Source organism: Neoarius graeffei, chromosome 1 (assembly GCF_027579695.1).
Source record: "Neoarius graeffei isolate fNeoGra1 chromosome 1, fNeoGra1.pri, whole genome shotgun sequence".
NCBI lineage: Eukaryota > Metazoa > Chordata > Actinopteri > Siluriformes > Ariidae > Neoarius > Neoarius graeffei.
Window position 1 is genome coordinate 100,007,179 of NC_083569.1, and position 21,885 is coordinate 100,029,063.

At 40.3% G+C, this 21,885-nt stretch overlaps 1 protein-coding gene across 1 annotated transcript in view; it reads right to left on the reverse strand.

The window, feature by feature from the left end:
• cacna1eb (calcium channel, voltage-dependent, R type, alpha 1E subunit b) overlaps nucleotides 1–21,885 on the reverse strand; it is a 219,205-nt gene that overhangs the window by 113,361 nt on the left and 83,959 nt on the right. The window contains exons 11-14 of the mRNA XM_060920316.1: nucleotides 19,561–19,770; nucleotides 6,245–6,357; nucleotides 5,957–6,069; nucleotides 2,541–2,672 (exon numbers count right to left, since the gene is read on the reverse strand). Of these exons, the coding sequence (XP_060776299.1) occupies nucleotides 2,541–2,672; nucleotides 5,957–6,069; nucleotides 6,245–6,357; nucleotides 19,561–19,770 (568 nt within the window). The remainder of the gene's footprint in view (nucleotides 1–2,540; nucleotides 2,673–5,956; nucleotides 6,070–6,244; nucleotides 6,358–19,560; nucleotides 19,771–21,885) is intronic.

Consider the following 21,885-nt stretch of genomic DNA (forward strand, 5'->3'; position numbering starts at 1 on the left):
CTTGGTGTTGGTCTTGCTTTGTTGCATTACAAACTGGAATTAAAATGGATTTTTGGACGGTTAGCACCATTTGATTACACAACATGTCTACCATTTTAAAGGTGAAAATTGTTTTATTGTGACACAAATAATAATTAAGATGAAAAAACAGAAATCTGGGTGTGCATAGGTATTCACCCCTTTTCGTATGAAACCCCTAAATAAGAGCTGGTCCAAGCACTTCATAAATCACCTAATTAGTTGATTAAGCTCCACCTGTGTGCAATCAAAGTGTCACATGACCTGTCACGTGATGTCTGGATAAATCAACCTGTTCTGGAAGGACCCTGACTCTGCAACACTACTAAGCAAGCCATATGAGAACCAAGGAGCACTCCAAACAGGTCAGAGACAAAGTTGTGTAGAAGTATAGATCAGGGTTGGGTTAGAAAAAATATCCCAAACTTTGAATATCACACAGAGCACCATTAAATCTATCCATTATCTGTAGCTGCTTATCCTGTTCTACAGGGTTACAGGCAAGCTGGAGCCTATCCCAGCTGACTATGGGCGAGAGGCAGGGTACACCCTGAACAAGTCGCCAGGTCATTGCAGGGCTAACACACACAGACAACCATTCACACTCACATTCACACCTACGGTCAATTTTGAGCCACCAATTAGCCTAACCTGCATGTCTTTGGACTGTGGGGGAAACCAGAGCACCCGGAGGAAACCCATGCAGACACAGGGAGAACATGCAAACTCCACACAGAAAGGCCCTCATCAGCTGCTGGGCTCGAAACCCAGGACCTTTTTGCTGTGAGGCGACAGTGCTAACCACTACATCACCGTGCTGCCCCACCATTAAATCCATTATAGCAAAATGGAAAGAATATGACACCACTACAAACCTGACAACAGAAGGCCGGACCACCAAAACTCACAGACCAGGCAAGGAGGGCATTAATCAGAGATTCAACAAAGACACCAAAGATAACACTGAAGGAGCTACAAAGATCCACAGCGGAAATTGGAGTATCTATCCAGAGGGCCACTTTAAGCCGTACACCCCAAAGAGTGGGGCTTTATGGAAGAGTGGCCAGAAAAAGTCCTTGCTTAAAGAAAACATGTTTGGAGTTTGCCCAACAGCATGTGGCAGACTCCCCAAACACATGAAAGAAGATTCTCTGGTCAAATGAGACTAAAATTGATCTTTTTGGCCATCATGGGAAATGCCATGTGTGGCGCAAACCCAACACCCTGAGAACACCATTCCTACAGTGAAGCATGGTGGTGGCAGCATCATGCTGTGGGGATGTTTTTCATCTGCAGAGACAGGAAAGCTGGTCAGGACTAAAGGAAAGATGGATGGCACTAAATACAGGGCAATTCTGGAGGAAATCCTGTTTGAATCGGCCAGAGGTTTCAGACTGGGACGAAGGTTCGCGTTCCAGCAAGACAATGACCCTAAACATACTACTAAAGCTACACTGGAGTAGTTTAAAGGGAAACATTTAAATGTCTTGCAATGGCCTTGTCAAAACCCAGACCTCAATCCAATTGAGAATCTGTGGCATAACTTGAAGATTGCTGTACACCAACACAACCCATCTAACTTGAAGGAGTTGGAGCAGTTTCGCCTTGAGGAATGGGCAAAAATCCCAGTGGCTGGATGTGCTAAGCTAATAGAGACATACCCCAAGAGACTTGCAGCTGTAATTGCAGCAAAAGGTGGCTCTACAAACTATTGACTTGGGGGGGGATACTTATGCACACTCCAGATTTCTGTTTTTTCATCTTAATTATTGTTTGTGTCACAATAAAAAACAATTTTCACCTTTAAAGTGGTAGGCATCTTGTGTAAATCAAATTGTGCTTACCTCTACATTCCAGCTTGTAATGCGACAAAACAGGACAAACACCAAGGGGGATGAATACTTTTGCAAGACACTGTATGTTAAAGGTGACATATTATACCCCTTTTCTCCAAGTTGGCACAGTTCCCTGAGGTCTTAATGAAAAGTCTGTGGCATGCTTTGATGAAAATAGTGCAAGGATAAAACACCACAGCTTCCTTCTCACGCTGTCTAAACAGCCCTGATCAAAACGGCTGATTTGAGGAGCAGCCTGTTCCTTTAAATGATGATGAGCCACTGCTCACTCCACCCCCCTTTTCCAGCAGCCACTCAGGTAGCACTTTCCTCATGAGTATTCTTTCACAAAGGTAGTTCTCAAGCTGTGACTGGAGATACTCAGATGAGGGGGCGGGATTATTCTAATGAGCTCCCCTTGTGACATAGAAAGAGGAGCCAGATCTGAAAGGCTTGTTGTTGTTGTTATTGAAGCTCGTGTTTTCTGAAATAGGCAGCACAGTGGAAACTGACTGGGTGTCTTATTTCAGAGCTTGTGAGTTGGTAGGCTCCAGATACCTAGATGTATATGCACAAGTACTGAAAAAATGAGGGTTTTTTTTCAAAATATATATAATATGTCCCCCTGGAAATGTATGTGTAGCTGATATTTATAGACTATCTTCACACTCAACACCTGGATGTTACCTGCCACCAAACAGCTGCATCCCAAGGAGAGCGAATACCACAATGAACAGGAAGAGCAGGAAGAGAAGGCTGATGATGGACTTCATGGAGCTCATCAGAGACACCACCAGGTTTCTCAAAGAGGCCCAGTACCTGATCAGTTTAAAGCAGTGTAAAGTAAGTTAGAGGTGAAAGGCAAAGCCTCGTTCATTCACAATGTCATGAATTAAATCTCATTCTGTCTCTGATGTATCTGAGTGCAAAGTTTGGACCCCTTGGGATGCTGAATGGAAAATGTGCACAAACTTCTATTTTATAACTCCTTGACAAAATTCTGATTTTCAAAAAGCTAAAAATGAAATGAAACCAGATGAGGAAATTACTCACCTCTACCTTGCAATTTTTATGACTCACTGTTTTTCACTTTTTAGAAATGTCCTCTGTACTGTATTGTCTTTCAATTTTTTTCTCTCATGTATTTTTTGACTGTCAAATTGTGCTTTGTTGATTTCGTTTTCAATATTTTCTCCTAATTTTCTTATTTATTTATTTCCTTTTTTCACATCCTATTCCAATTTTCTTTCATAAAGAGAACCTAGTTAAATAAATGAGACAAAAATATTATACTTGGTCATTTATTTATTGAGGAAAATGATCCAGTATTACATATCTGGGCGTCACGGTGGTGTAGTGGTTAGCGCTGTCGCCTCACAGCAAGAAGGTTTTGGGTTCAAGCTCAGCGGCCGACAAGGGCCTTTCTGTGTGGAGTTTGCATGTTCTCCCCATGTCCGCGTGGGTTTCTACTAGGTGCTCCGGTTTCCCCCACAGTCCAAAGGCATGCAGGTTAGGCTAATTGGTGGCTCAAAATTGACCGTAGGTGTGAATGTGAGTGTGAATGGTTGTTTGTGTCTATGTATCAGCCCTGCGATGACCTGGCGATTTGTCCAGGGTGTACCCCGCCTCTCGCCCATAGTCAGCTGGGATAGGCTCCAGCTTGCTTGCGACCCTGTAGAACAGGATAAGCGGCTACAGATAATGGATGGATTACATATCTGTGAGTGGCAAAAGTATGTGAACATCTAGGATTAGCAGTTAATTTGAAGGTGAAATTAGAGTCAGGTGTTTTCAATCAATGGGATGACAATCAGGTGTGAATGGGCACCCTGTTTTATTTAAAGAACAGGGATCTATCAAAGTCTGATCTTCACAACCCATGTTTGCGGAAGTGTATCATGGCACGAACAAAGTAGATTTCTGAGGACCTCAGAAAAAGTGTTGTTGATGCTCATCAGGCTGGAAAAGGTTACAAATCCATCTCTAAAGAGTTTGGACTCCACCAATACACAGTCAGACAGACTGTGTACAAATGGAGGAAATTCAAGACCATTATTACCCTCCCCAGGAGTGATCGATCAACAAAGATCACTCCAAGAGCAAGGCGTGTAATAGTCGGCAAGGTCACAATGGACCCCAGGGTAACTTCTAAGCAACTGAAGGCCTCTCTCACATTGGCTAATGTTAATGTTCATGAGTCCACCATCAAGAGAACACTGAACAACAATGGTGTGCATGGCAGGGTTGCAAGGAGAAAGCCACTATTCTCCAAAAAGAACATTGCTGCTCATTTGCAGTTTGCTAAAGATCATGTGGACAAGCCAGAAGGCAATTGAAAAAATGTTTTGTGGACGGATGAGACCAAAATTGAACTTTTTGGTTTAAATGAGGTGTTATGTTTGGAGAAAGGAAAACACTGCATTCCAGCATAAGAACCTTATCCCATTTGTGAAACATGGTGGTGGTAGTATCATGGTTTGGGCCTGTTTTGCTGCATCTGGGCCAGGACGGCTTGCCATCATTGATGGAACAATGAATTCTGAATTATACCAGTGAATTCTAAAGGAAAATGTCAGGACATCTGTCCAGGAACTCAATCTCAAGAGAAGGTGGGTCATGCAGCAATACAATGACCCTAAGCACACAAGTCATTCTACCAAAGAATGGTTAAAGAAGAATAAAGTTAATGCTTTGGAATGACCAAGTCAAAGTCCTGACCTTAATCCAATGGAAATGTTGTGGAAGGACCTGAAGCGAGCAGTTCATGTGAGGAAACCCACCAGCATCCCAGAGTTGAAGCTGTTCTGTATGGAGGAATGGGCTAAAATTCCTCCAAGCTGGAGTGCAGGACTGATCAACAGTTACCGGAAATGTTTAGTTGCAGTTATTGCTGCACAAGGGGGTCACACGAGATACTGAAAGCAAAGGTTCACATACTTTTGCCACTCACAGATATGTAATATTGGATCATTTTCCTCAATAAATAAATGACCAAGTATAATTTTTTGTCTCATTTGTTTAACTGGGTTCTCTTTATCTATGTTTAGGACTTGTGTGAAAACCTGATGTTGTTTTAGGTCATATTTATGCAGAAATATAGACAATTCTAAAGGGTTCACAAACTTTCAAGCACCACTGTAACAGTTATTTCATGAAATCGAGTTGTACGAGGTGTGTAGCACTGAGTTGTCTATCATCCATGTACGACCAGATTGAGTGGAATAACTGTTTTATTCTAACCACATTCACTGAATTTTGAGAAACAGAGCATTTTTTTTTCAATTTTGATAAATAAAAACTTTATACAAAACATCCGACAAAATCATTTCCATTTAGAATGTAAACAACCCGGCGAAATGACAGTAGCAATTTGTGAAAAATGCGGCAATAATAATAATTATTGAAAAATATAAAAAAGATACGTTCTTACCATCAAATACTTTTATTCTATATTTTGTTGCTTTTTTTTTGTATTTTTTGGGGTTTTGTATTTGAGTAGAGTTTTTATTTTGTCCTTGGTTGGTTCAGTAACACTCCACCATTTTCTTTTCTTCTTTATTTTGAGGTTGGCAAACCAACTTAAAGGTGCATTACTTCCACCGACTGGGCTGGAGTGTGGAACAGGCGATATTGGGGGGGGGGGGTGAAATAACTATATTTGTTTATTTAGCTATTTCTGTTTCTTTTAAATACTTGGTAACAAAGTGATATACCTGACTTGATGTGCTCTGCCATTTTGTTTTTCTGTACTCACGGTACATGAGCTGATATCCTAGTAGTGGAGTAGCCAAACAGAACGCATGACTGTTCATATCCAGTGTATGTGGATAGAATATATATAATATATATCCAGAAACAAGACAGTAATACAAAAATTAGGTAAATAAGAGTTATAGGAGAATAGTGAATATTTATTCACAATTTTTTTTTCACTGTTAATATCTCAACATTGATTATTTGATCATATTTTTGACTTGTGACATCTTTAACTCCTAAAAGACTACATGGTTTATCAAAATACTTTCATTTTCTTTGCCATGTTGATCCAAGGGTACACAAACCTTTGCACTGGATGGATAGTATACTGACCCTCACAAACATACCTGGTTATTTTAAAGATTCGTAACAGTCTCAAAGCTCGAAGCACGCTGATCCCGAAGGATGTTCCAGGTCTAAAGAATCCCCAAACCACCTCAAAAATACTGCCAATGATCACCTGGACAAAGACATGAGGTGAATAATATGACATAAATCCCGACTCGTACTCCCAGCCAGGACTAAGCATAAGAAAAAAAAATATACATCTTATAAAGCAGAGTCACGATGTTCTGCTGACAGGCACAAAATGATTCAGCAGTGGAGTCATGAAGAACTCTAAAGAGCACACCTACCCCACAATCGAAGCAGTTGAAGGAGGAGTGGAAGTAGAGGCGGAAGCCAAGACCGTACATCTTCAGAAACATCTCAGCCAGGAACAGTCCCAGAAACACGAACTCTGCATAGTCTGTAAAAGGTTTGAAAACATTTACAGTGCCATGATTCGGTATGTTTAGTTGAGAACATCCATCTGGATCCAAAATATTACCTGGATGTGGAAACCATGCCCCCTAAAACACTGTTGGGGTTGCAGTACAGGATTATTGCCTCTTCTCTGAGCCACAAACACAATTATATTTGAATAACAGTTTTAACACGAGGCCCTGTCACAGTGCAGCTTTACAGAAATCTGTCTGTAGATGTAGATCCTTATTCAGGGCCGAGTTACGCATACGCAAAGACGGATGAATACGAAAAAGGCGCACATTGTTATTGTCTGACCACAGACGTCAAAACTACAGACTTTAGCGCTATTTAGAAGTTATGTGTGAGTTACATACGTGGGACGGAGTTTGCCTAAATGATAGATGTTTTTAGCTATGTGTGATTCTACACTTGGACTTAACCCTATTTCTTTCTACAACCCCGATTCCAAAAAAGTTGGGACAAAGTACAAATTGTAAATAAAAACGGAATGCAATAATTTACAAATCTCAAAAACTGATATTGTATTCACAATAGAACATAGACAAAAGTGAGACATTTTGAAATTTCATGCCAAATATTGGCTCATTTGAAATTTCATGACAGCAACACATCTCAAAAAAGTTGGGACAGGGGCAATAAGAGGCTGGAAAAGTTAAAGGTACAAAAAAGGAACAGCTGGAGGACCAAATTGCAACTCATTAGGTCAATTGGCAATTAACATGACTGGGTATAAAAAGAGCATCTTGGAGTGGCAGCGGCTCTCAGAAGTAAAGATGGGAAGAGGACCACCAATCCCCCTAATTCTGCGCCGACAAATAGTGGAGCAATATCAGAAAGGAGTTCAACAGTGTAAAATTGCAAAGAGTTTGAACATATCATCATCTACAGTGCATAATATCATCAAAAGATTCAGAGAATCTGGAAGAATCTCTGTGCGTAAGGGTCAAGGCCGGAAAACCATACTGGGTGCCCGTGATCTTCGGGCCCTTAGACGGCATTGCATCACATACAGGGATGCTTCTGTATTGGAAATCACAAAATGGGCTCAGGAATATTTCCAGAGAACATTATCTGTGAACACAATTCACCGTGCCATCTGCCGTTGCCAGCTAAAACTCTATAGTTCAAAGAAGAAGCCATATCTAAACATGATCCAGAAGTGCAGACGTCTTCTCTGGGCCAAGGCTCATTTAAAATGGACTGTGGCAAAGTGGAAAACTGTTCTGTGGTCAGATGAATCAAAATTTGAAGTTCTTTATGGAAATCAGGGACGCCGTGTCATTCGGACTAAAGAGGAGAAGGACGACCCAAGTTGTTATCAGCGCTCAGTTCAGAAGCCTGCATCTCTGATGGTATGGGGTTGCATTAGTGCGTGTGGCATGGGCAGCTTACACATCTGGAAAGACACCATCAATGCTGAAAGGTATATCCAGGTTCTAGAGCAACATATGCTCCCATCCAGATGACGTCTCTTTCAGGGAAGACCTTGCATTTTCCAACATGACAATGCCAAACCACATACTGCATCAATTACAGCATCATGGCTGCGTAGAAGAAGGGTCCGGGTACTGAACTGACCAGCCTGCAGTCCAGATCTTTCACCCATAGAAAACATTTGGCACATCATAAAACGGAAGATACAACAAAAAAGACCTAAGACAGTTGAGCAACTAGAATCCTACATTAGACAAGAATGGGTTAACATTCCTATCCCTAACCTTGAGCAACTTGTCTCCTCAGTCTCCAGACGTTTACAGACTGTTGTAAAGAGAAAAGGGGATGTCTCACAGTGGTAAACATGGCCTTGTCCCAACTTTTTTGAGATGTGTTGTTGTCGTGAAATTTAAAATCACCTAATTTTTCTCTTTAAATGATACATTTTCTCAGTTTAAACATTTGATATGTCATCTATGTTCTATTCTGAATAAAATATGGAATTTTGAAACTTCCACATCATTGCATTCCGTTTTTATTTACAATTTGTACCTTGTCCCAACTTTTTTGGAATCGGGGTTGTATGATATCACCTCGAGCGAGGAGCAGTATTAACTCCAGCATCAGTGTCCATCAGTTTGATGTAATAGACAACATGTCATGCTGAAATTTGTTTTGTGCACTGTGAATACACTCGAAAGTCTATGCAACAGTGTCAATCAGTTAATAGCATCATCCATTTAAAGTCCACAAAAGTTTTTTATCCATGAGATGGATTTTTTTTCATGGATAAACTGATGAATTACCTTCAAGTGACCTGTAATTGGAGCAGATGAGTGCTTGGTCAGCTTATCCTTCAAACATGTTTTCTTTACAAGAGAGCATATCAAATTAAGAAAAAAAAAAGGTATAACCTACATCCCACAAACACATTACAATTTCATGACCTTGTTTTAGTATATATTTATTATCTAGTACTATTATCTAGATAGTATGTACATAGACATGAGTGTTTTACTGGGAAATACGCCACTCATATTTTTCATACGAACTACAACCGGGACACTGAGTAGCATATTTTTCAATATCCTCATTAGTGAGGAAATCACTGAATTGTTTTTGGGTACTTTTTGTTTGTGAATGTGTTGATATAATAAAAAGAAAATCACACGTTGGCTTGAAGATATACTGTAACGTTTGTCTTCTCATGTTGCAAAACTCGCATTTTTCATATGAAATACATCATGGATCTGAGTGACATACGTATGTAAATAATACTGGCTGACATTGAGTGGTATATCAGATATATTCCATTCAGCAAGCATGATACTGAACGAGTCAAAGATGATTTGAGCTGAATGGAATATATCTGATATACCATGAAAAAAGCCAGGGATTATTATTATTATTATTATTATTATTACACATTCCTTTCAGGTGTTCAACGCGTCTTTCTCTTTCAAAATTCTCTCAAAATCTTCCATATTTAACAAAGCAAACCTGACGGACATGTTTGTTTAAAAATTGTCTCAGTCGATCGCTAGCCTGGAAGTTTTACATCTCCAACATGTAATTTCATGTTGTCTTGACAACCATGCAATGTCGTAAACCATATTCAATGCTCGTTCTCCATTGGGTGGAGTGATGTAATACACGTAGGATAAGCGATACGCTAACAATATTGCATGCTATCAAACAAAATGAATGAAACCCGCTAGAAGGGAATTGCGGGCGGCACAGTGGTGTAGTGGTTAGCGCTGTCGCCTCACAGCAAGAAGGTCCAGGTTCGAGCCCCGTGGCCGGCGAGGGCCTTTCTGTGTGGAGTTTGCATGTTCTCCCCGTGTCCGCGTGGGTTTCCTCCGGGTGCTCCGGTTTCCCCCACAGTCCAAAGACATGCAGGTTAGGTTAACTGGTGGCTCTAAATTGACCGTAGGTGTGAATGTGAGTGTGAATGGTTGTCTGTGTCTATGTGTCAGCCCTGTGATGACCTGGCGACTTGTCCAGGGTGTACCCCGCCTCTCGCCCGTAGTCAGCTGGGATAGGCTCCAGCTTGCCTGCGACCCTGTAGAACAGGATAAAGCGGCTAGAGATAATGAGATGAGATGAGATGAGATGAGAAGGGAATTGCTGGATTTCAGTCACGTGACTTTTTTAGCGGTTTTACCGGAAGTGAAATAGCTGGTGGTCTAAACAGCCGCCATAGTGCAAACAACTAGTGATAACTTATCAGAGTACGCTCGTAATCTAGAAGCCACTGCTGGCTTTAGATATATTCAGAAGATCGCTATGTACAATGGAATCGATCCCTACAGTCTGGGAAAGAAGGATTTGTCATACGATCTTGAAAACTACCCTTCAGTCGAGTTCCCTGACATCTCGAACTATCTGGTGTTGCAGACGTCCTTCTACACCGCAAAACAGATGAAAGCGTGGAAGAGTATGGAGGCTTACAACTTTTTTGTATGTGGCTGGGTAAAGGACCTCGCTATCAACTCACTGCCGAATGAATCCTGGATTGTTTTTGCCCGTGTAAGTTTTTTTTTTGTTTTAAGCTTTTCATTCGCAACTTTACAACAAAGCGCAAACAAACAACAGTTGGCTTGATTCTCACTTGTGTTGGCTCTTACCTCTCAGGTAAATCATTCACAAGGATCATCAGAAACCCCTTTAAAGACCTGGATCTTAGTTAAACAAGACGGAGAAGTGATCACAGCGCATTGTAACTGTACGGCTGGGTAAGAATTTTGTTGCGACCTTCATGGACTTTGTGAGGAGGAAACAAAGAAACAGCTGGGGACTTTAGCGCTTCCTGACTAAAAAAAAAAAAAAGTACCGTAAAATAATGACACACAGCAAGAAAAGTACTTGGAAAACACTAAGGACATAGCTGAAAGGGATATACAAAGCTTTCACCAAGTGATTACTGCAAACTCGAGCATGGTTCGATTTCACTGAGAGGTTCAAAAGCCACCTTTCTCGACATCTTTTTGTGAAATCCTATGTTCGTTCACATTTTTTTATTAGTTCCTGGGGAACCCTGAAGAAACTTTTATCAGTTTAATGGTTTGATTGATTTGAACAACCTAAAACAACGCAAGCGTAAGGCATTTTTCATGCGAGCAATGCACCTTCTCCGTACAAACGCTTTGTCAACTGAGCTTTGGTAGACCACCAGCTAAAGTTTTGAATAACTAATGAGGCGGATGTGACGTCATGTGAAACTTCAAATCTTTCCGCAACCGTGTGATATCTCTCTCTCTCTCTCTCTCTCTCTCTCTCTCTCTAATATATATACAGTGGTGCTTGAAAGTTTGTGGACCCTTTAGAATTTTCTATATTTCTGCATAAATATGACCTAAAACATCATCAGATTTTCACACAAGTCTGAAAAGTAGATAAAGAGAACTCAGTTAAACAAATGAGACAAAAATATTATACTTGGTCATTTATTTATTGAGGAAAATAACCCAATATTACATATCTGTGAGTGGCAAAAGTATGTGAACCTTTGTTTTCAGTATCTGGTGTGACCCCCTTGTGCAGCAATAACTGCAACTAAACGTTTCCGGTAACTGCTGATCAGTCCTGCACACCAGCCTGGAGGAATTTTAGCCCATTCCTCTGAACAAAACAGCTTCAACTCTGGGATGTTGGTGGGTTTCCTCACATGAATTACTCACTTCAGGTCCCACAACATTTGGATTGGATTAAGTTCAGGACTTTGACTTGGCCATTCCAAAACATTAACTTTATTCTTCTTTAACCATTCTTTGGTAGAACGACTTGTGTGCTTAGGGTCGTTGTCTTGCTGCATGACCCACCTTCTCTTGAGATTCAGTTCATGGACAGATGTCCTGACATTTTCCTTTAGAATTCACTGGTATAATTCAGAATTCATTGTTCCATCAATGATGGCAAGCTGTCCTGGCCCAGATGCAGCAAAACAGGCCCAAACCATGATACTACCACCACCATGTTTCACAGATGGGATAAGGTTCTTATGCTGGAATGCAGTGGTTTCCTTTCTGCAAACATAATGCTTCTCATTTAAACCAAAATTCTATTTTGGTCTCATCCATCCACAGAACGTTTTTCCAATAGCCTTCTGGCTTGTCCACATGATCTTTAGCAAACTACAGACAAGCAGCAATGTTCTTTTTGGAGAGCAGTGGCTTTCTCCTTACAACTCTGCCATGCAGACCACTGTTGTTCAGTGTTCTCCTGATGGTGGACTCATGAACATTAGCATTAGCCAATGTGAGAGAGGCCTTCAGTTGCTTAGAAGTTACCCTGGGGTCCTTTGTGACCTCGCTGACTATTACACGCCTTACTCTTGGAGTGATTGTTGTTGGTCCACCACTCCTGGGGAGGGTAACAATGGTCTTGAATCTCCTCCATTTGTACACAATCTGTCTGACTGTGGATTGGTGGAGTCCAAACTCTTTACAGATGGTTTTGTAACCTTTTCCAGCCTGATGAGCATCAACAACGCTTTTTCTGAGGTCCTCAGAAACCTCTTTTGTTCGTGCCATGATACATTTCCACAAACATGTGTTGTGAAGATCAGACTTTGATCGATCCCTGTTCTTTAAATAAAACAGGGTGCCCACTCACACCTGATTGCCATCCCAATTGATTGAAAACACCTGACTCTAATTTCACCTTCAAATTAACTGCTAATCCAAGAGGTTCACATACTTTTGCCACTCAGAGATATGTAATATTGGATTATTTTCCTCAGTAGATAAATGACCAAGTATAATTTTTTTTGTCTCATTTGTTTAACTGGGTTCTCTTTATCTACTTTTAGGACTTGTGTGAAAATCTGATGATGTTTTAAGTCATATTTATTCAGAAATATAGAAAATTCTAAAGGGTTCACAAACTTTCAAGCACCACTGTATATATGAAAATAACAGGATGTGCTGGATCAAGTGCTATTTTATAAACTACAGAAAAGGTGGAAGCCATATTGTGAAATTAAAGCATATTACTCAATTCATATTGTTAAATGAAACCACATTGTTCAATTCTTCATTGGTGAACATCATCTTCAAAGTGTGTGGTGTTTTTTTTCTGGCTAATTCTTGTAGTATTTGGAGGGTTGGATGGCTTTTCATTTTGATATTGACAGGCACTAGTGTTTGTGAATAATCATTCTTTCCTAATCTTTTGTGACTTCAACTAAAAGCCTCTTCTGACACAAAAGCAGCATGCTGTCAAATGTTTGATTTGTACGAGCTCACTATACACGCTGTATCTATTTCAAGTAATTTTCCATTGAATTACTTATTTTACACAGTTAAACATTATTTAAACTTGATTCACAATTGAGACAATACGATGACTATTACACCTAGCTATGTAAGTGAAAAAACAAACTAACAAGTGTTGCCAGGCAAAACACACCTCGCCCAGCAGCACTTATTTTATACCTATATGTTGATAATGGTAATATTTGTCAATCATCAGCTGTCAGGTTCTAGTCCTATGAAAACCCATGACATTGAGTTTGACATTTCAAAGTCATTCAAGGTCAAAGGTCATGGTGCCAAATGAAAGCCCATATGGCACTTCCTATAAATTGATAATGGTAAATATCTGTCTACCATCAACTATTTTCAAGTTATAGCCCTCTGAAAATCTGTGACCTTGAGTTTGACCTTTCAAGGTCACTCAAGATCATGGTGCCAAATGAAAGGCCATATGGGAGTTCCTATATGCTCATAATAGTAAACATTTGTCTATCGGCAACCGTTTTTGAGTTATAATGAAAAATATGTTATTTTGACTGAAAGGTTGACCTTTCCGGTGACCTTGATCTTCACCTCGACCCAAGTACCCCCAAAATTTAATCAGGTAATCTACGGACCATTGCCTACCTACCCTAAAAATTTGAAGTCAATCAGTGCAACTGTCTAGACACTAGGTTGTTAACAGGCAAACACACACACACAAACAAACAAACAAGGTCAAAGTCCATGGTGCCAAATGAAAGCCCATATATGATTCCCTATATGTTGATGATAAACATCTCTCTATCTCTAACCATTTTCGAGTTGTAATGGAAATTATGCCAATTTTAGCAATGACCTTGGCCTCCCTGACATGTGAACCCCAACGACTAAGAAAACCATGAGAGATATCCCCATCATGTAACATATCAATGGAAGCAGAATTGAAAGATGAACATTTTGGAATTGGTTTGAAGTAAATATGATGAATATGAAAGAAGATATCACAAAAAAAAATGATTTTGACCTTTTTGGTGACCTTGACCTTGACTAGATGACCCTCAAAATGTTGGAGGTTCTATTTGAGACCAATGCCCAGCTATCCTGAAAGTTTCATGAAGATTGGTTCAGCCGTTTTCCCGTAATGTTGCTAACAAAAAAACAAAGAAACCCCACCGAAAACAATACCTCACCCCCTGGTGGACTCTGTCCCAGGCAAGGTAACAAACAAAAAAAACCCTGCATGCTGTAATAGGAAAATAATCAATAATGGATGAAGTGGAGCTCTGATTGTTTTTCTATAACAACACATCCTGAAGTGTTTTATTCCTTTTATACCACAGGAATCTGCCAGCTTACTTAGTTTAGACTGACAGAGTGTGCCGTAAATCCATTTGTTGTTACTTTTAATGTTGTAGAAAGTCCAAGAGACAATTTATTTCCTGTCATTACCTCACCAACCTGCATTATTTCTTTCTCTCGAAATGAATAATACAAACAATTCCGGGTGGCGTGGTGGTGTAGTGGTTAGCGCTGTCGCCTCACAGCAAGAAGGTCCGGGTTCGAGCCCCGTGGCCAGCGAGGGCCTTTCTGTGTGGAGTTTGCATGTTCTCCCCGTGTCCGCGTGGGTTTCCTCCGGGTGCCCCGGTTTCCCCCACAGTCCAAAGACATGCAGGTTAGGTTAACTGGTGACTCTAAATTGACCATAGGTGTGAATGTGAGTGTAAATGGTTGTCTGTGTCTATGTGTCAGCCCTGTGATGACCTGGCGACTTGTCCAGGGTGTACCCCGCCTTTCGCCTGTAGTCAGCTGGGATAGGCTCCAGCTTGCCTGCGACCCTGTAGAACAGGATAAAGTGGCTAGAGATAATGAGATGAGACAAACAATTCCCTTTAAAATCCCTTTCTTATCGTGAATTTGCTGTAAAGGTGGAAATGATAACATATTAGGACAGGTGAGAACATTTAATATAGAAAATTAATCAACACCTTTTGACCAATCAGAACAAAGAATTCAACAGCACTGTGGTTTAACTTGTAATAATTCCCAATTTTTATCCTTTAATGTTACATTCAGCTGGTGGACATCGTCAAGGGAAAGAAAATGAAGAATTCCTTTTTGAGATTGGAAGCGAGCCCTTGTGGTACCAAAAACTTGCTGTACTAATGTCACACTTGAGCAGCTAATCAGTTTTTCCATGACAATCACGAAGTATCTGAATATCAAAGACATGCTAAGATCAGGAACTGAGCATCCCTTTGATAGCGGGCTCTCTTTCAAGTCCTACGTTTATCTGATCACATTCTGGCCTTCATTTATATTCAGGCCTGAACTGACAACTCACAATGATGGGAGTCTTATTTTGTGAATCACTTGACAGCACCTCTTATTATTCCCTAATAAAAAAATAAACACAAATCAAGAAGGAGGAAATAAGAAAAGCTGTAAAAGAAGAAGCTGAGATGATGAGGACTGTCCTGTTTCTATGAAGTTAGTTTCCTAATAAAAGGTTTCAAATCAATAAACAATTTAGGAGACATTTCACTCTGCAGTCATTATTGCCAGTTTTATTTTATACTTTAAAATGAACAGAAAAGAGTTGAGATGTATTTTGATTGGCTGACAGATTTCCACTGAAAGTGCTGCGGTAAATCAGGGCACATAACTAGTTGTAGGTAGCTATAAAGTCACACAGTGCCTTGCAAAGTATTCATCCCCCTTGGTGTTTGTCCTGTTCGATAAAAACAGACATCTGGAGTGTGCACAGTTATTCACTCCTCCCAAGTCAATAGTTTGTAGAGCCACCTTTTGCTGTAATTACAGCTGCAAGTCTCTTGGGGTATGTCTCTATTAGCTTAGCACATCTAGCTACTGGGATTTTTGCCCATTCCTCAAGGCAAAACTGCTCCAACTGCTTCAAGTTGGATGGGTTGCATTGTTGTACAGCAACCTTCAAGTTATGCCACAGATTCTCAATTGGATTGCGGCCTAGGCTTTGACTAGGCCATTCCAAGACATTTAAATGTTTCCCTTTAAACCACTCCAGTGTAGCATTAGCAGGATGTTTAGGGTCATTGTCCTGCTGGAACTTGAACCTTCGTCCCAGTCTCAAACCTCTGGCTGACTCAAACAGGTTTTCCTCCAGAATTGCCTTGTATTTAGTGCCATCCATCTTTCCTTTAGTCCTGACCAGCTTTCCTGTCCCTGCAGATGAAAAATATCCCCACAGCATGATGCTGCCACCACCATGCTTCACTGTTGGAATGGTGTTCTCAGGGTGATGGGTTTGCGCCACACATGGCATTTCCCATGATGGCCAAAAAGTTTCTTCACAATTTTGTTTCTGACATGTTTGGAGGCTCCTTGGTTTTCATGTTGCTTGCTTAGTAGTGTTGCAGAGTCAGGGTCCTTCCAAAACAGGTTGATTTATACAGACATCATGTGACGCTTTGATTGCACACAGGTGGAAATGAAACAACTAATTATGTGACTTATGAAGTGAATTGGTTGGACCAGCTCTTATTTAGAGTTTTCATACGAAGGGGGATGAATACCTATGCACACTCGAGATTTCTGTTTTTTCATCTTAATTATTGTTTGTGTCACAATAAAAAAACAACAATTTGCACCTTTAAAGTGGTAGGCATGTTGTGTAAATCAAATGGTGCTAACCTTCCAAAAATCCGTTTTAATTCCAGCTTGTAATGCAACAAAACAGTACAAACACCAAGGGGGATGAATACTTTTGCAAGATACTGTACTTGCCAAATCTGCCAATTCATGCGGGACTCTACTGATTTTAACAGGTGAGTAGAGTACCACTTACCGATTTTAGTTTAAACAATTACAGCATTACAAAATTTTCACCTGTTTTCGGCACATGAGATACAAGTATACAGCATCAAATTGTCATATTAAGTGAAGCCGAGAGCCAATGGAATGGTGCAATAATGATGTTGAATCTAAATCATATCGCTCTATTGAATCGCAACATTCCTTTGGTTCTCATTATGGTTCTAGCCAATCAACAATGAGCTAACATGATCCAACAAATTGCACCAGTATTTCTAAAAACCAAACATGCTCTGGTGATCACGAACAATGAAAATGCTAAAGAAAAAAGATTCGCTATGACAAGTTCAAGGTGACTTGGTCATTGGATCGTCCATGTATCAAAGTATGAATTTTGTGAAGTATGTCGGTCTGATTTCTCAATCAATTTTGTTCAAATATGGCACTCAGAATGCAGGAGATTGTGAAATCTTACACTGCTAGACGGGTGCGATTGTGTTGCACAATCTGATCTACTGCTTTTCATTCTCAGGGGGTTGGCAAGTATGTAAAGTTGCACTGATGGAAATTCTGATTTATATTCAGAACATGAATTTGTTGTGTAATAAAACTGCACTCATCTTTTAATTTCTTGTCAAAAGTAAATTTTTAATTATAAATTTAAGTGATTTCTTTAAACTAAACGGACTCCATAAAGTGCTCTTTTCAATACATTAAAATTAGATATTAACCATTATAATGCACACAAAAAACTTATATATATATTATAGAGATTATAGTGAGAACATTATGATTTGAGACTAACAGGGTGAAATGGATGATAAAATTCCTTTTTTTCTTTTTTTTTATCTCCATCTAGAGGTTATGTTTTCAGTACGGTTTGTTTGTCTGCCTGTAAGCCGGATTGTGCAAAACTTACTGATCTGATTTCCATGAAACTTGGTAGAAGGGTGCAGCATTGGCTACAGAAGAACCCATAAACTTTGGAGTGTACGGTACATTGCAAGATCGGGTCATACCAAAGACCATCATAAAAATGGTACCTACTGCTATCTGGCAAGGCACGCTGCAATATAGATGTGAGTGGGGATTCAAACTCTCACGGTTACCAGAGGACCAACCCCCCACTGTAACCCTAGCTATATAATAAGCCAGAGGCCGAGGGCTATAGAAACGGAGATTGGCGATGCACCCATGCACCTCAAAGAGCTGGGTAGTACTGGGACAGGAGACTGCCAGGGAAGACCAGATCCTGGCATGGGAGGGACTTTGACTTTGACATTGAAAGGTATGACCTTTGGCCTTGGCTGAAGTCTGCGCTCAGAAATACCATACATCTTAAAATCCAGCAAAGTTCAAGAGTGAAAAAAACATAGTCAATACAGAAATAAGATGACTTCATGTCACAATCCAAATTCATGGGTACCACGGGTAATCCTCTGGGATATACATGTAGGCACATAATACTAACAGGTTTAGAAATATTTCCAGACCTATAAAGAGATTGTGATTGCAGATTTGTATATAATAGAAGACTATTGTCTTTGGTGGAGGTCTGTGCTCTCTGAGATAGTATTGTAGTCGAGTCACTTAACCTCGAGTCCAAGTCCAGTCTCGAGTCCCCAGTGTTCAAGTCCAAGTCAAGTCCAAGTCATTAAAGAAAATTTCGAGTCGAGTCCACTATTGATCCAAGTTGAGACTGAGAACAAGACTCCAACTGCACCATTTGATGGTGGCTGTTGCAGCCTTTATGTGAAAGCGTCTCTGCTACTGTGTTGGACTAACGTTACTGCTTGACTGCCCCATTTTAGTTAATAGGCTACAGATAAAAAGCTTGTTCATTGCTCAGCAAGCTCCGCCCACTATCAACAGGGCAAATAACATGAGAGAGGGTTAACACTAGCTAGTTCAACACTCAGCAAGCAAGCCCCGCTTGCTTGGAGTCTTGCCAAATGACAACTGAAGTTCAAAGTTGTCCCTGTCGTCTCCTCGATAGTTCTTCTACATATGGAACACATAGCAGTGCATTTTTTCCCACTGCACGAGAAGTCTTTATAAGCAAAGTGGACAATCCTAGGGGCTTCTCTCCAGGCATTTTAGCACCATTAACGTTAGTTTGTTCCTGAACAGGTGAAAGTGCATTCTCTTGCACAAAATTAGTATAAAAATTAACGTAGATATAAATATCTTATACCAAATTATTATGGCATGTTACAAAAAATAAAGAAAATATCAGAGTCCTCATCTCCAATTTATGAGCTCGAATGCAGTTAATGCACAAGTCCAAGTCCGAGTCATCAGTGTTCAAGTCCAAGTCAAGTCACGAGTCCTTAAAATTAGGACACAAGTCGGACTTGAGTCCGAGTCCTGGACTCGAGTACTACAAGCCTGCTCTGAGTGCCCTTCTAGTTTCTAAATCTGAAACAGAAAGCTTATTTTAGTTGCTATCTTCATTCCACCCATGTTTTATTACACTCCTACTTTCACACACACACACACCTGCCAAGAGGTTCCCTAAGCATGAAGAGTGTTTTGTGCTTAATTCCATTTAAATTGTTTATATCTCTAAAAAAAAACACTATAAAATATATAGATTTCAAATAAAATCTAATAATATATCCATTTTCCAATAAAACCATAAATGTCCTAGGTCGATCCATTCTTAACCAGTAGACAAACCATGATGGTGAGGATGCTGAAATGAAACCAGACCCAGCGCTTACACTGAAGCACGGTGAGCCACTCAGGCTGGTTGTGGTGGACGATGGCAACACAGATGGTGTTCAGGCCCACAAGGCTGAGCACTATCCAGTAGAAGCTGTCTGTCTTGACCATACGGCGGATGGAGAAGCGTAGCATGCGCTCTTTACGGCGCAGGTAGGCAGCAGGACCCCGTCTCACAGTCCGGATGTTGACCGGAGGCCTGGGACCACCTGGGAAACACAGCACCAACATCATGCCATCAACCCATGGAACATGATTTATCATACTAACTAAAGGATCGTGTTCATCAGTTCGAAATAATAATTGGCATTTTTCAAGGTGTATCCGCTGTAAAAATACTGATTTTGTCAATTTTAATGTCAGGTTGGTGTAACACTTGAGTCATTTAAGCGGTACAGAAGTGTCCAGGCTACTTTCTGCTTAAATGTCATGACAGTTGACTTGGTGTGCTTTATATATTTCACAGTTAGGGGCTGTATAGATTCACTACAATACATTCATTAATCACTGATATTTTCATTTGCGTTATTTTTACTTCACATGTTGTATCTTATACAGTATGTATTTATTTTTTTCGTGGTCCAAATCCTGCGCTCTGATTGGCTGGCGAGCGGGTCCGTATCCTACGGTATGGACCCCGGTTACAGACCCCGGTTATGGACCTCTGGTAACTCACTCGTTCACAACAACAACAAACATAGTAGCGTTTTTTGTCAACCTTTATCTTTTTTTTTTATAAGATTTATTTAGAAGATTATCAAAAATCTTCTAAATTTTTGCCAGCATTTCTCAGGAGAATAGCATTAATTTTACAGCATGGATAGTGATAACGACAGTCTTCACAGCGAAAGCGAGTTTTACTACCCTGAGGAAGAAGAAATAAAAGAAAGCATTTCAGGAGAAAGCTAAAAACCTCTAACTTGCTAACGCCAAGCAAAAACATGGCTGAATCCTGAATGACTCCTATTTGTATAAATAGGGGACTACATAGGCGACAAAATGTAGTTTTTTCCTGCCATGGAAGTGCACTTGTATACCGAGGAGAAAGCAATTTGCATTACAGCCATGAATGAGGATTCAAAATAGCATTAATTTTACAGCATGGATAGCGATAACGACAGTGTTCACAGCGAAAGCGAGTTTTACTACCCTGAGGAAGAAGAAATTAAAGAGAACATTTCAGGAGAAAGCTAAAAACCTGTAACTTGCTAACAGTTTGATCTCATTAGTTAATGAGGCCCATTTTGGACCATGTTATCCTCATACATAATATTATGTTAGGTAAAAACTTTAAACCAGTACAATCTCTTCTTCAAAGTTTCACCAAATGGCTTTATTTATGCAATATAAAGGTCATAATACTGTATAACTTTGGTCGAGCAAAAACACCAAGCAAAAACATGGCTGAATCCCGAATGACTTCTATTTGTATAAATAGGGGACTACATTGGCGGCAAAATGTAGTTTTTTTCCTGCCATGGAAGTGCACTTGTATACCGAGGAGGAAGCCATTTGCATTACAGCTGTGAATGAGGATTCAAAATGGCGGCTCGGCTCGGTTTTCCCTTTCGGCGCTCTCGTTTTCTGTTAGAATTTGGTAAAGAAAAAAGTAAATATATTATTTACCAGCTTAAGGTCGGTCCGTATGGTGAAATACCGTGACCTCGGCCTTAAATACTGACCTCGGCCCAGAGGGCCTCGCTCAGTACTTTCAAGACCTCGGTCACGGTATTTCACCATACGGACCTCCCAGCTGATAAATAACATATATATATATATATATATATATACTGTGTGTGTGTATATATATATATATATATATACACACACAGTATGTATCTCATCTCATTCTCATTATCTCTAGCCGCTTTATCCTGCTCTACAGGGTTGCAGGCAAGCTGGAGCCTATCCCAGCTGACTACGGGCAAAAGGCGGGGTACACCCTGGACAAGTCGCCAGGTCATCACAGGGCTGACACATAGACACAGACAACCATTCACACTCACGGTCAATTTAGAGTCACCAGTTAACCTAACCTGCATGTCTTTGGACTGTGGGGGAAACCGGAGCACCCGGAGGAAACCCACGCGGACACGGGGAGAACATGCAAACTCCGCACAGAAGGGCCCTCGCCAGCCCTGGGGCTCGAACCCAGGACCTTCTTGCTGTGAGGCGACAGCGCTAACCACTACACCACTGTGCCGCCACACAGTGTGTGTGTGTATATATATATATATATATATATATAATTATTTTTTTTTTTACATATCAGCAGGACATAACAGCTTACACAGGCAGATCTCAACTTGTTTTTGGAAAAAGAA